Source organism: Heteronotia binoei, chromosome 21 (assembly GCF_032191835.1).
Source record: "Heteronotia binoei isolate CCM8104 ecotype False Entrance Well chromosome 21, APGP_CSIRO_Hbin_v1, whole genome shotgun sequence".
In the NCBI taxonomy this organism is placed as follows: domain Eukaryota; kingdom Metazoa; phylum Chordata; class Lepidosauria; order Squamata; family Gekkonidae; genus Heteronotia; species Heteronotia binoei.
The window spans coordinates 113,363,817-113,378,485 of NC_083243.1; the positions used below are offsets into that span (position 1 = coordinate 113,363,817).

Sequence of the window (14,669 nt, forward strand, 5' to 3'; positions counted from 1 at the left end):
CCACATGTTCCCCAGAGAGCACTAAGATCTAGCTCCCAAAGTCTTCTAAGGATCCCTGGACCAAAGGAGGCCAAACTGAAAGCAACGAGGGAGCAGGCCTTCTCTATAATGGCCCCCCACTGGTGGAATCAGCTACCGGAGGAAGTGCGAGCCCTGCGGGACTTTAATCAGTTCCGCAGGGCTTGCAAAACCACCCTCTTTCTGCAAGCTTATAAGGAACCCTGAAAGCGACACCTAGCCATAGGAATATACCTTACTGAATGTAGCACCTTATCTTATTGTAGTTTTAAAATTTTATGTAACTGCTTTTAAATGTATTTATTAACTGTATTTTACAATGTTTGTATAATAATCATGGTTAGCCGCCCTGAGCCTGCTTCGGCGGGGAGGGCGGGATATAAATAAAATTTATTATTATTATTAAGTCTGTGAAGAAGGGAAGAGTTATGTAGGGGGGGAGCTATTGAGGGGCCTGATACTGTTAGACCACTTCTCAGATGTAGCAGACTTCACCTCCCTTAAGCAGCCAAATAGTGTGCTACTGGCTGTCTACTCACAATAGGCAGGCAGCAAGTGAGGTCATCAAATAGGTATTTGAGCATCCCTATATGTGTTTTCTGTCATGGGACTTGTGGATTTGTTTGAGAGAACCCAAGCAATCAACAGTTCCTAAGATTCTTTCGTGGAAACTATGATAAACTGTAAAACCTATCTATGCTAGAAACACAGATAAACTGAGGTGTGAAGGGGAAAGAAACATGAGTCCGCTGCTTTTTTCACCCCATTTTTTCAGCACCATTTTTAGCCCAAGTTGGTAAGAGAAAAAAAAAAGAATGAATCCTTTTTCCTAGTACATGAGCATATTTACAGATGGGCACAAATTGGCTCTTTTAATTTGTGATGAATTTTGGCAGTTCATGGTTCACAAACTGAAGTTTATGGTAGGTCAACCAGCATGAACTTTCAAGTGGTTTGTGGTGGTTCCTGAATGGATACATTTCCAGACTGTCTCTATTCAAAATGTTTATCAAATGTCAAAGCAATTCTTCCCCAGTTTGGAAAGATTGTAGAGGAGTGGGTGGCAGGGTGAAGTTCCCAGTGCCTTTGTTGTGTGTAGCTTGCAGGGGGTCCATTCTACAACCTTTTCAACCTGTGCCTAACATTTCCCCCAAAAGCACTTTCCTGAGAGCATCTTCTTTGGGGAAACATAACTTGGACCCCTTAAATCCAATCTGCCCATAATTTGGAGGGTATGTAGAGGAGCATAAGGGGAAGGTTCTCTGCAAGTATGACATCTCTAGCTTGCACTGGGTCCATTCTATATAGTCCTGAACTCTGGCATTAAAGTTGTGAGCTACTGCATATATTAGTTTGCTCCGGGGCCATTTTTTCCTGAGCTAAGACAAAAATGTCTGAGATGGAGGCTAAAAAATTGTGAGCTAGCTTCACACTAACACAGCTTAGAGAGAACACTGCCCCTGACAACAGCTTCCTCCTGTTTACCCAATAATAGGCTGGGCCCAAGAGCACCTTCAGGCTACAAACCTGTTCATTCAAGGGGAGTGTAGTCCCATCTAGATCCAGACTCTTTTGTGTAATCTAGAATGTGTTCAAGTACATTAGGACCAACTGATGCATCTCCTTTTAGTATGATGAAACACAGGTGCTGCAGAGTTATGCCTAAGGGATTTTCTATTTTTTGGAACTCTAAGAGACGCAGGAAGCCTCCCAGGTTCTAGTCTGGACTTAGCAGCTGTTTTTGAGTAAGGACAAATGGGTAGATAGACTGTACTCCTCTTGAGCTACTGGTGGGAAGAATATAATACCTGATCATTTACCTGTACAGTAAAACAAGTGATGGTGGTAGGGTTGTCAATTCCCAGGTGGGGGCAGGGGATCCCCCAGTTTGGAGGTCCTCCCCCTCTTCAGGGTCATCAGAAAATGCGGGGAGGGGAATGTCTGCTGGGCACTTCATTATTCCTTGTGGAGATCAATTCCCATAGGGTATAATGGAGAATTGATCCATGGGTATCTGGAGCTCTCTGAGGGGGGGCTGTGTTTTGAAGTAGAGGCACCAAATTTTCAGCATATCATCCAATACCTCTCCTCAAAACCCTCTTCAAGTTTCAAAAGGGTTGGATCAGGGGGTCCAATTCTATGAGCCCCAAAAGAAGGTGCTCCTATCCTTCATTATTTCCAGAGGAGGGAAGGCATTCAAAAGGGTGTGTGGTCCCTTGAAATATGATGGCCAGAACTCCCTTTGGAGTTCTATTATGCTTGTTACAACTTTGCTCCTGGCTTTACCCTCAAAGTCCCCAGATATTTCCTGAATTGGATTTGGCAACCCTAGATGGTGATATCTCATTACAGAGTCATGACTAGGTAGCAATTATTAGGGCCTTTGCTGCCTTGGGCATTTCATGCAGGAAATCATATGGGCCTTCTCTCTTCATTCTGATATGTTGCAGTGCAGAATAAGGAAACTGTCAGGATCTGTGCTGTACTTTTCTTAAACTGCAAAGGCAATAGTGTAATGTGAAGAAGAATACCAACTCCACATAAACCCTGTGTAAGTGATCAAATGGGCCTTCAGTATTGTTGTATCGTATGTCTAAAGTTGAATTGTGCAAAATTATATCAAGCTTTCATTCCAGTATGGATTGTTAGGTAGGTTTTTGCAGATGGTAGCTAAAAAGAGAAATATCAGTGTGCTGAAGCTCAACAGCTTGTCAAACAGCAGTTTGTCATAGGCTCTGGAGCTAGGGTTGCCAAGTCCAATTCAAGAAATATCTGGGGACTTTGGGGGTGGAGCCAGGAGACATTGGGGGCGGAGCCAGGAACAAGGGTGTGACAAGCATAATTGAACTCCAAGGGAGTTCTGGCCATCACATTTAAAGGGACGGCACACCTTTTAAAATGTCTTCCTTCCATAGGAAATAATGGATAGGGGCACCTCCTTTTGGGGATCATAGAATTGGACCCCCTGGTCCAATCGTTTTGAAACTCGGGGGGTACTTTGGGGAGAGGCACTAGATACTATACTGAAAATTCAGTGCATCTATCTAAAAAAAACAGCTCCCCCAGAGCCCCCGAAACCTCCAGATCAATTCCCTATTATACCCTATGCGAATTGATCTCCACATACGGACTAATGAAGTGCTCAGCAGACATTCCCCCCCCCCTCGCCGTTTCTGACGACTCTGAAGCGAGGGAGTGGCCTCTCTACTCATGAGTTGCTGCCAACTTCTTCCAAGTAACACAGACACACCATCTCAAGAGGAAGCCTTTCAATAGGAGAGTGAAGCCTACGGAGGTGGAAAGGCACATGGTCCTCTGGGGGAGGGGCTTCCCCCACCAGCCATCTGACTGGGGGCGGGAAGGAGCCCGGGAAAGCAGAAGAACTCCCACTGGGACCTGGGGATTGGCAAGCCTATGTGGAGCTGTAGACTGTCACAGAAAGAACAGTCAACAATTAGATACTCCCAGTGACGGAGGAGAGAACCTGAAATGGAGGACTCTGGTTCAGTCATTTCTCAATTTAGACCAGGGCCCACGCATAACTTGTCTGGACCCATACAAACTTGTAACTCTTCCTGCAGTGCTTGTGCCCAGGAATGCATAGCAGCAGCTACTACTTTGGAGTACAGCTGCTGAGGTTTCTTCTTGCAAAGCATTAAGTACAGCATATCTGAATAATGAGGTTAGAATTTTAGCAATAGCTATCTTTAGATGTATACAACCATTCAAGGCTTGGTTTAGAATTTCCTAGATGTTCTGCAAAGGATTCAGCCCAAAGGCAATTCCTGTGTTTTTAATAATTATGGCTAATTCTTTTTATACTACTAACTACTTTTCCATATATGTCATCCTTTCCAGATAGTCCTTTGGAATGCATGAGGTGCTCAGGCCTGCTGTGGGTAGATGAGAATTATAGCCTACCATTACTATAGTAATGACTAGGTAATAGCACTGAGAGTACAAGCAGTTTTGTCTTCCAGATCTCATTACTGTCTCAGGAGCATGGATGTGTGTTTCTTCAATCTCACACAGTCCTGATCATTTCATATGCAGAAAGGGCTAGCAAAAGTAAACAATGTCTTAGTATGACCCTCACACCCTAATTCATTCAGACCACTTGGGAATTTGCGTGAGGTTTGGAAAAATGATTCATAATGATGCATTCCAAACAAATAAATGTCTGTGAATAGACAATATTTGCACAATATATCCTTCCAATTCTCTCCTCCTCCAAGCACACACAATGAGTCACACTGTCAAAGCAGAACGCAACAATATGCACTTCAGATATAACAAACGAATTGCATAAATTCTTCTTACATAGTGCCTGGATACTTATTGGTGTCAAAACTGGTATTCTTTATCACATGGAAGAGCATTCTGATAGCTAAAGGATTCCATGGCTCATTCCAATTTTCCAATTGTCCATCTGCCAAATGCATGATGAACAATCCCAAGTGTGTGTGAAATAGAGAGAGGTGTGAGAGCTGTGCTGTAAGTACATAATATGTCACATCTGGTCACAGAAAATATTCTCTAAATGGTCACAACAATGAAGAACTACTCCTTTGTGGTGATCTACGAGGGTAGAAAATGATGAGAAGTATTTGTGCCTCTGATCACTGACTTCTGAAACCTAACTAGAAAATGACATTGAGACTTATAGGACACATATGTAGAGTATGACAGTGGCAAGAAGGAGCTGCACTCTTTCCTCAGAGACCTCCTAGTTATGGAATCCAATCTAGACTTCTGTATGTCTGTGTATTTATCAAACATTTTTTTCTGCCCGGCAGCCCTCTGGTTCTTGACTTTCCTGAGTAGCAATAAAGGAATTTCTTGTGGGGCTGCTGTCACCTCCTGAGCTGCAGTCCTGCAGTTTAGGCTAGAGTTAGATTGGAAGTTTGGCATAGACATTGAGGGTGAGTCATGTATGTGCCCAGACTGTCTCTGTGATGAGAAAAACAGACACTTCTAGGTGAAAAAAGAGCAATTAAAGCATTACCAATGTTTCAGACCAGTTTGTGGCTTCCTATTGCTGTCAACCCAAATGTTTTGCTCCACTAGAAGACAAACACACTTTTTGAAAAGATGAACAAAGAAACAACTAAGTGGATTTGCAGTAATCATAGCAACAAATCTAGTTAGGAAAGAAATAATTTCCCAGGACCATGGCATATTTACATCTTTATTGGATGAATGTATTCCTTCTTGATCTGTGCCTGTTGAATACTGTCTTCCTTTGTTGTAATACATTGATTTCGCTATCAAGTAAATGGAAATGAAACATGTAAATGGATCTAGCATCCTGCTTCCAGCAATTGTTATTCAGATGAATGTGGGTGCGCACAAGCAAGGTATGCATCCTATAGTCCTCCCATATTATGTGCCCTCCGCCAGCAATTGATATTCATCTAAGTATAGAAGTTCCAAGTAGATATCACGGGGAAGCCAATAATAAATCTCCCTTCTATGAATTTGTCCAATGTTGTTAATGTTATCTAAACTAGGGGACATCATCTTGCCTTGTTAATTCCATAAGTTAATAATGCATTGTGTGAAGTGCTTTCTTTTATCTGTCCTGAATATCAATTTATTGGGTGACCTTGTATCCTAACCTTTTAGCAGAGAAAGAAAAGAAGAAAACTCTACCTCCACTCATATAGTTCAAAATTGATTTAAAAAAAAATACCTCTAAACAAACAAAAAGCCTTATTTGAGGTTGATACAAACTGGAGATGCAAAAAATTAAGACAGTCTGTGTTTTACAATACAGGAACCTGGCAGTGGATGACCTGTTTATCAGACATGAAGAACATGCCTGTTTCCTCTCTCACTGAGTTTGCAAATGGTCATGTCAGCACCTAATGGCATTTCTACTATTAATAATAATAATAAAATGTTATTTATACCCCGCCCTCCCCACCGAGGCAGGCTCAGGGTGACTTACAAGGTATGGCAAAAGCCATGTTGAACAATAAAACAGTTATACAATTCAATACAGTTTACAATTTACCATTAAATTTTTACATAATCTAAAACAGTCTAAAATCAGTCTAAAATAGTCTCATCTCACTGCTATCTCAGTTATAATAAATTAAACATTTGCTTCTGTCTTTAGTTGTAGGAAAGGGATTAGTATTGAAGAGGTTGCCACATAATCTAGACCTTTCCCACCAAGTAACTCCCTACATGTATGCTTGCTTCCACATAGGCTTGCCAATCCCCAGCGGGAGTTCTTCTGCTTTCCCAGGCTCCTTCCCACCCCCAGTCAGCTGGCTAGTGGGGGGAAGCCCCTCCCTCAGAGAACCATGTGCCTTTCCACCTCCGTAGGCTTCAGTCTCCTATTGAAAGGCTTCCTCTTGGGATGGTGTGTCTGTGTTACTTGGAAGAAGTTGGCAGCAACTCGTGAGTAGAGAGGCCACTCCCTCGCTTCAGAGTCATCAGAAACGACGGCGGCGGGGGGGGGGGGGAATGTCTGCTGAGCACTTCATTAGTCCGTATGTGGAGATCAATTCTCATAGGGGATAATGGGGAATTGATCTGGAGGTTTCGGGGGCTCTGGGGGAGCTGTTTTTTGAGATAGATGCACTGAATTTTCAGTATAGTATCTAGTGCCTCTCCCCAAAGTACCCCCCAAGTTTCAAAACGATTGGACCAGGGGGTCCGATTCTATGATCCCCAAAAGAAGGTGCCCCTATCCTTCATTATTTCCTATGGAAGGAAGACATTTTAAAAGGTGTGCCGTCCCTTTAAATGTGATGGCCAGAACTTCCTTGGAGTTCAATTATGCTTGACACACCCTTGTTCCTGGCTCCACTCCCAATGTCTCCTGGCTCCGCCCCCAATGTCTCCTGGCTCTACCCCCAAATTCTCCAGATATTTCTTGAATTGGACTTGGCAACCCTACTTCCACATGTTGACAGAAGTACCCCAGTCCTTGAATACATTAAATTCACCCAGTTATCACCTTTTGTGCTGTTCTCTGGTACACGTATATTTGACAGTACAACAATGAACGGAGAGAATCAGGATGAAACGATTTAAAATAGCTAACGGTAAGCCGGTTGAGCTATCATGTTTATGGTGTCCTGAAACACTTGGCACCATAGATGGATCAGACCAGTGGCCCAACTAATTCAGCATTCAGTTTCATACAGTGGCCAACCAGTTGCCCTGGAGAGGCAAACAAGGCACAGAAGTGTGTTTCTCTGTTCTTATCAAGTGGACTTTATGACTTTGAACTGACATGGGATATTTCTCAGTGCAATGATATAACCAGGAACTCTAATCCATCGCTTAAAAGCTTTTGTTCTGTTCCTTGCTACAGTATTTTGCCTTTTACAGAGTGGCCCTCTAGTGTTCATTGCAAATCAGAACTGTTTGCATCCAAATCAATTCCTGATTGTAAAGGCTCTCCACAATTAGGGAACCTCATCATATTTTAAAAATGCACAAATTATGCATAAAAGCCCACATGAAACTGCTTATTTGCAGACTACAAGATTTTTTAAAAATTACAGGATTAAAAAAAATAAACAGAGAAATACTGTTTCGGCAAATTACAAAGTTCAAGATCCATGACACCTTTTTTTGACAGAGTAGTTCATGACAGGGTAATGCCATACTTTTTGAAGAACAGTATGTCAAAGAAGGGTAGTAGTGTTATATGAAGAAGAGTAGTGTATATTGCCTCTGTGTTTAAAGTATGTAGTGAACCACCATGGTTCCTAATTCTACGTAGACTGCACTCTTATTGTATAACCAAAAGAAATCTGTAGGAAAATCACAATGCAGTTTCACCTCACTCTTGTCTGATGGAACATAGAATTAATTGGTAATTATGTTCCTAATTGGAATTCAAAATGGAATTAAATATAAATCAAATAAATAAATAAACAACTACTGTTGGATACACGATAGATACAAATTGAGTGCTTAACATTCAAGTAATGAACTGAAAACTTCACTCACTTTGCACTGTATTTTGACTCTCTTTTAAAAGTATTTCTAAATCATGTATATATTTTAAAAAGTTCCCAGTGTTCCATGGTGTGCCAGCAAAACTAAAAAACAACCTTTTAAAATAAAACTCTTGCTCATAATATTAACAGTTGTAGATCTCCAGATTTTAGTGTCTCTGATCCAAATGATACACTTACCAAATAAAGTTTTCTGTTTACATGTAATGTATTTGTTTGTAAAAATTACCACATGCATTTGTGATGTTGTTAGCTGGCCACATCAAGAATTGACCTCAAGAATTCCATTTCATGTGACCTTTTTAAGTCTGTGGCATTGGAACATCAGGTATCTGCCTTGCCATTGTGTTTTGTTTCCAAAGCATCTGAAAGAATTGAGACTATCTAGCCTTCTGATCGCTATATATAACATCTACAACTTTTCTTATGGGATGTGGAACCACTGGACTTTCAAGGGCAGAGTATGTGTCATGATGGAAAAGGGTTTTGAAAGTACCTTTGATCACACAATGCATATTATCCTTTGCTGTGCTCAACACAGGTGGCAAATACTCTTGCCCAACTTTGTATCACCAGTGTTGGCAAGTGTATCATTTAAACTAGACCTAAACCTTTCTAAATGTTTGTTTTCTATTTGATTCCATTTGATAGGTATGATCTCTGAATGGGGCAGGATGGCTGTGGTGACTGACTGGTTTCAGAAAGTAGTATGTGTCCAAAAATAAGCTCTGGCTCAGGAAATGTACAGATGTACAGAAGTGGTACATGCTATGCTTGTGAATAACAACATACTACACCCACTACACCTCCTCCCAACGAACAAAATTACTAGATAATTTTAACAAAAGATTTATACTATAAAATTTTGAAATGGATTATGTACAGTTTAGACAAAATAGTACGGGACAATTTATGTGAAGAAAATATTGTAGAATTAAGCTTGTATTCTTTGAAAGTATTTTTAAGCAAAATAACACCAGAATGTATTGTGCTTTTATCTTTCCTATTCCTCATCCCTACTTTTTCTGAAACCAATAAAACTTTTGAAAACTCAAAAGCTTGGGGTGCTCAAGAGGTTTAGGGGGGTCTCCTCCTTGGAGCTTTTTAGGAGGTGCTGCAAGGCTTGCTTATTTGCTAGGGCATTTGCAAGGGTTTGAATGACTGGCATCTTGTGAGGGTGGAAGAGAGGGAAAGATTTGGGGTATGTTATTGGAAATGTTTTAACTGTTCTTATAAGCAGCTTGGAACAACAAGGAAAGGTAGGGTAGGGATGCCAGCCTCTAAGGGGGACCTGGGGATCCCCCAGAATTACAGCTCATCTCCAGACTACAGAGATCAGATCCCCTGGAGCAAATTGCTTTGGAGGATGGACACTATGACATTGTTCCCCACTGAGGCTCCACCCCGATCTCCAGGAGATTCCCAACTTGAATCTGGCATCCATCCCCTCCCATTTGCTGCTGGTTTCCAGGGGGACCTGGCAAGCCTGTATGCATGTTTTAACGAATAGATAAACTAGAATGATAAGAACACACATCTCACTAATTTCAGTGTGGTTTCAACATGTCTGACTTTTTAAGGATATGCTTTTTGCTAATAAATAGTACAGAGCCAGAAACACAGCAAAATTGTGAAAATTAAAAGGGTTTTGTTTGAGAGAACACATAACTGGAACTTCTGGAGTTGCCAGAAATAAAGGAAAACCTCATCACATTTCTTCTTATTTCATCTCTGCAACCTTTTCTTTTGTTTCTTGTCTTCAGGCTCTCAGGTTTGTCTGTTGATTGAGGAACACACTGACAGCGCTGCCAGCCCATTAAATTTCAATTTGCTCAATGCAGACAGCATGCCGAAGGAAGATGGAATCTGCAGAATGACTCTCTTAGCTGACAGTCAGAGTTTTTGCTGTTTCAATCTGAGATTTCTTAAAAATAATAAATTGGCAGGTTTTGCAAAATTGAATAGGTTTTCAAATAATAACAGGCCAGATATTTTATAATGAAAAGTGGACTAATAATACAGATTTGCATCTAGACTAGCATTTTTGCAGGCACAAGGAATGGCATCCAGAGAGAGCCATTTCCCCATCTCCTCTTCTACAGGACCCCAAGAAGTACCTGCAGCAGGACTCAGGGGTGTGTGTGTTTGGGGCTTCCACAAGAATCAAAAAGTGGGAAAATCACATCCTGCAAACGGAAGTCCTTGTGTATACAGAAACAGTAGTCAGGATCACTCATTAATTCCTCCATCAAAGATTGTAATAATTTTGTCTCAGCTATGATATTAAACGAATAAAATATTTTAAAAGGAGGTATAAATGTTGTAACAGTAAAATCATAATCCATTGTTCTTATAATTGTGAATGTCATCTGGGAGTAATATAGTGTTTTATGTATATAAATGCATCATAGCAGCTTTATCATATAAATCGCAAAGCATTTAAGCTAGGAACTGAATGTAGGGTAAGACTCTGACTTCTGGTGGAACAAACAAAGCACAATTCTAATTTTGCATTATGCATTTCATTCATCAAGAATGTTGGTTGAAATCTGGTCTCTGCATAATTTAAAGAAACAAGTCTCTGTTTTTAAAATGCTTTCTGGCGAAATCTGGTCACTTGGAAGGTAGATATGGTATCCAATTCAGTAAAATGCTCCTCCTTCTTAGGATCTGGAATACATTTGCATAGAAATCTGTCTTGCTCATAATCTGATGGTACAAACATATAGAAAATACGTTGTAAAATGGCTCCCCAAAGTAGAATGGTGTGGTATAAAATAATTCTAAGCCAGTATGATATCCAGAAAGACACCCCTGTACTGATTCCCAAGCCATGCACCACTGGAATGTGATATTGCAATATAACCCTAGAATATTGATATGACACAGCAATGCCCATTTGAATTGGAATGGTCTTTCTTGCACATAAGAGAGAAAAATCCAATTTCCTTCTCGGCCCCAGGCAGGCTGGAATGATTTCAAGTCTGATTCACAGGCTGGACATGGTGGCCAAACGCTGAACGGTTGAGAAGCATCCATCTTTCTGCTCCTGGAAATGAAGAATTCCAGGCCCAGAGAGGGACAAATGGTGGGCAGAGCTGTAAAAAAATTCCTTCACTCTTCTGGCAACCTTTTAAGTCCTGTTATCAAAGCATAAAGAAATAAGGGTAACCAGGGACTCTGCAACACACTTCAGGGCAAGACAGCAGAAACACAAAGGTTAAAGATTAAGTGCTCATCTTGTTGTGAATGTGTGGTATAACTGCAAACTGATCTCACATTTCTGACTTTTAACAAAGTTTCTATTTTTCTTTAATCACTGCTAAGGCTATCAAAGTCAACCAGTCTCCTGAACACTTGATGGATGGCTAGCCATGTTTGACACTAAGAGAGAAATCTATCACTTTTGGGGAGCTTCAAAGGAATCAGTTTGGGAAAACAGGGCCATAAAAAATTTGGCCAGTGTAATTAAAATTCCGATGTTGGGGTATGGATCTATGACACAATGATCTCTGATTGGATATTCCACATATGACACTCTGATTTTCCATTAGTGTGACACTCTGCCTCCTCATTGGGTAATTGAATCGCTTGATGTGACATAATTTACCCTAGAAAACAGGCAATCCCACTTGTCAGGAAAAATAGAGGGGGGTCGAGAGAGAAAAAGGAGTCGGAAAAGAAAAGGGAGTTCCTCCCTCCATCCCTTCCTACCCTAACCCCCCCCATCTCCCTCCAGAGGCCTTGCATTTCCTCTGACTGAGCCTACCCTGCAAGATCTAGGTATTGTATAACCTCCCCCCCATACATACCTATTCAGCTAATCTCTGTATTTCTCTTGCATGCTTGAAATTGTTTGATTGGGATATAACTATTTGAAAACCTATACCTATAATAAAATCCATTATTAACCAAAGGATTTTCAGTGGTCTATCTTCGTAGACATTGACAGAGACCCCTGCTCACCTCACTTCTCATAGACTCACAATTTTGAGCTAAGAAATATTAATATTCCCCAATAAAAATTTAGTTGAGGTGTAACAAGTTACCTACTTTGTTCCATAGGGAAGGCAGGCTTCTTCTCTTCTAAGGCACTAATGAGGACCTGAGTCATATCACATGTATTTGTGGCCCCTGCATCTGATGTTCCCCTTCCCAAACCATGTGCAGAGAGACATGTTTCTAAGTTTAAAGGCTACCAAATGCTTCTAGTGAGAGAATGAATTACTTCACTGGAACATTGGCCATGAATTTTTGAAACATCCAAATATTTATGAATACTGCATATTCCAGTAGGTTGACTCATCTATCCCTTTTCACAGCAAGAAAACCTTACAGTTAAAGTTATGCATCTGAATGTTGGATTAGCATGGAAAGGGCCACTTACTTGAGAAGTGCAGGAGGGCATATATAAAGCACAGAAAACGACCTTATGTGTTGTTGTGACTGTGGAAACATAACTATAAAGTTTAGATTTTTTTTTAAAAAAAAGGAAAAACGAAAACCAGATTCCCTAGAAGAAATCTGATAAGAGCCCAATGTGATGAAAATAAATATAAAACACTCACTCAGACAAGAAATATTGAGTCACTGGCCACTGTCCCATTCTCACACAGGGTTGTCTGGGGACTTTGGGGGTGGAGCCAGGAGATCTTGGGGTGGAGCCAGGAGCAATGTTGTGATAAGCATGATTGAATGCCAAAGGGAGTTATGGCCATCATATTTAAAGTGATCATGCTCCTTTTAAATGTCTTCCCTCCATTGGAAATAATGGAGGATAGGGGCACCTTCTTTTGAGGCTCATAGAATTTGACCTCCTGGTCCATTTTTTTAAAAACTTGGGGAGGGCTGAGGAGAGGCACCAGTAGTGATGCAGAAAAATTGGTGCCCCTGTCTCATAAACAGCACCTCCCCGAGCCCCAGATATCCACAGATCAATTCTCCATTATACCCTATGGGGACTGGTCTACATAGGGTATAATGGAATTCCCAATGGACATTCCCCCTCCCTGCTTTCTGTTAACCCTGAAGCAGGGGAGAGGGCCTCCAAACCAGGGGATCCCCTGCCCCTAACTCAGATTTAAATTCTAAATTTGCTCCAATTTGACCTGTTTTAATCCATGGTGTAGATCTTACTACTATCCTACCATTACACTGAGGAAAGTCTGAAGCCTTCCTTCAGCTTCAGGAGCCTTTTAATAATGAAAGAACTGTTTAAAGGTGTGGGGAGGGAAGGCTGCACAGGCTGGAAGGTTGAACCCATATTCATGAACCTGTTTGTATAGTGTTAGGGGCCCTCAGACCACCATTTTGAAATGAGAGATCTTGGCCTTCTACAGTAACCCAGTATTCAATCCAAACTCATTTTATTAAAATAAATTTATTTAAATATTTATTTATTTTTTCAAAGGCTGTGTCCATACAGAAATCACTGTTTTATTTTTGTGTGTGTGGTCATCAGTGATTGTGTGTGTGTTTAAAATAAACTTTATTTTTCATCAAACCTGGGTCCCCCTCACCCCCCAGGTTTGTGGAATCCAATATCCTAGTTCTGTTGACTGGCTCTGTTGGGTGGTTTTTTTGATCCACACAAGAATCAGAGAAATCATAACAGGGAGGGTAGGAAACCTAGTATCTCACTTTCTGCTGCCATCCAATTGACAAGGGCCTGAAGCTGCATTTAATTTTAAAAAGTCAGAAGACCCAACCATAGATATTCTATATAATCAATTTTTAAATTTTCATACATTCTTACATTTAGTTTAGGCTATACTGTTTTACTTTCATCAATTATTTATGTCTTAGTGGTCTGTATCTTTAAATTTCATAGTCTCTACTTTTCTTCTGCTGGATAACTTGCACTGTTGGTTGGCTAAAAGTGATTGAGTGTTCCTGGCTTTTGATGAACTTAGACCACGAACAGAATGAATGAACTGAATTATTTCCCCTTCCTCCAACCCATTGTCTTGCTTTTCTGCAGAATATACAGTGATCAATGAAAACTGTCCAGGAGCAGAATGGAATATCATGTGCCGGGAATGTTGTGAGTATGATCAGATCAAGTGTGTCTGTCCTGGGCGGAAAGAAGTTGTGGGTTACACCATTCCCTGCTGCAGGAATGAGGACAACGAATGTGACTCCTGCCTCATTCACCCAGGTGTGTTGCTGTGTTGCCCTGTCCCATCCCAAGTAATGCAAGATATTAATTGTTGTGCATGCCTGTGACAGCTGTTTCTGTAGCTAGCTTCATGGAGCATGTGGCCTGTTTTGCCTGCCAGACTTTGATAATGAATAGCCTTTTTTCTCCTTGGAAAAGGATGAATGTCAATGCAAATGGTTCATTGTACTGATGAGAGTTAATGCATTTAGCATATTGCCTTTAGCATGTTCCTGTTTCTAGAAATATAATCTCACACCAGGAGCTGAAAGTTTCCAGAATTTCACCATGCATGGCTGGAAGCTCTCCAGAAGGTAAAGTCATTCTTGGCTTCAGTGCTGGATGGAGATTTTAATTCCTTGGTCTCCAAGGGCTGGTTTGCACACTGCTTTATTAAAGAGAATCGGAAAGGAACTGCTGAGTTCACTCTCAGGAAAAGGATATGAAAAGTGACAACATGGGGATAAAAAAAGATAAACCAACTGGAAGAATATCAATGCAATCCTAAGTAG

The 14,669-nt window shown here is 40.8% G+C and overlaps 1 protein-coding gene across 4 annotated transcripts in view; it reads left to right on the plus strand.

The window, feature by feature from the left end:
* Nucleotides 1–14,669, plus strand: part of PAMR1 (peptidase domain containing associated with muscle regeneration 1) — a 161,166-nt gene that overhangs the window by 6,391 nt on the left and 140,106 nt on the right. For all 4 annotated transcript variants that reach the window (XM_060262052.1, XM_060262051.1, XM_060262049.1 and 1 more), the window contains exon 2: nucleotides 13,981–14,157. In XM_060262052.1, coding sequence (XP_060118035.1) covers nucleotides 13,981–14,157 — 177 coding nt within the window. The remainder of the gene's footprint in view (nucleotides 1–13,980; nucleotides 14,158–14,669) is intronic.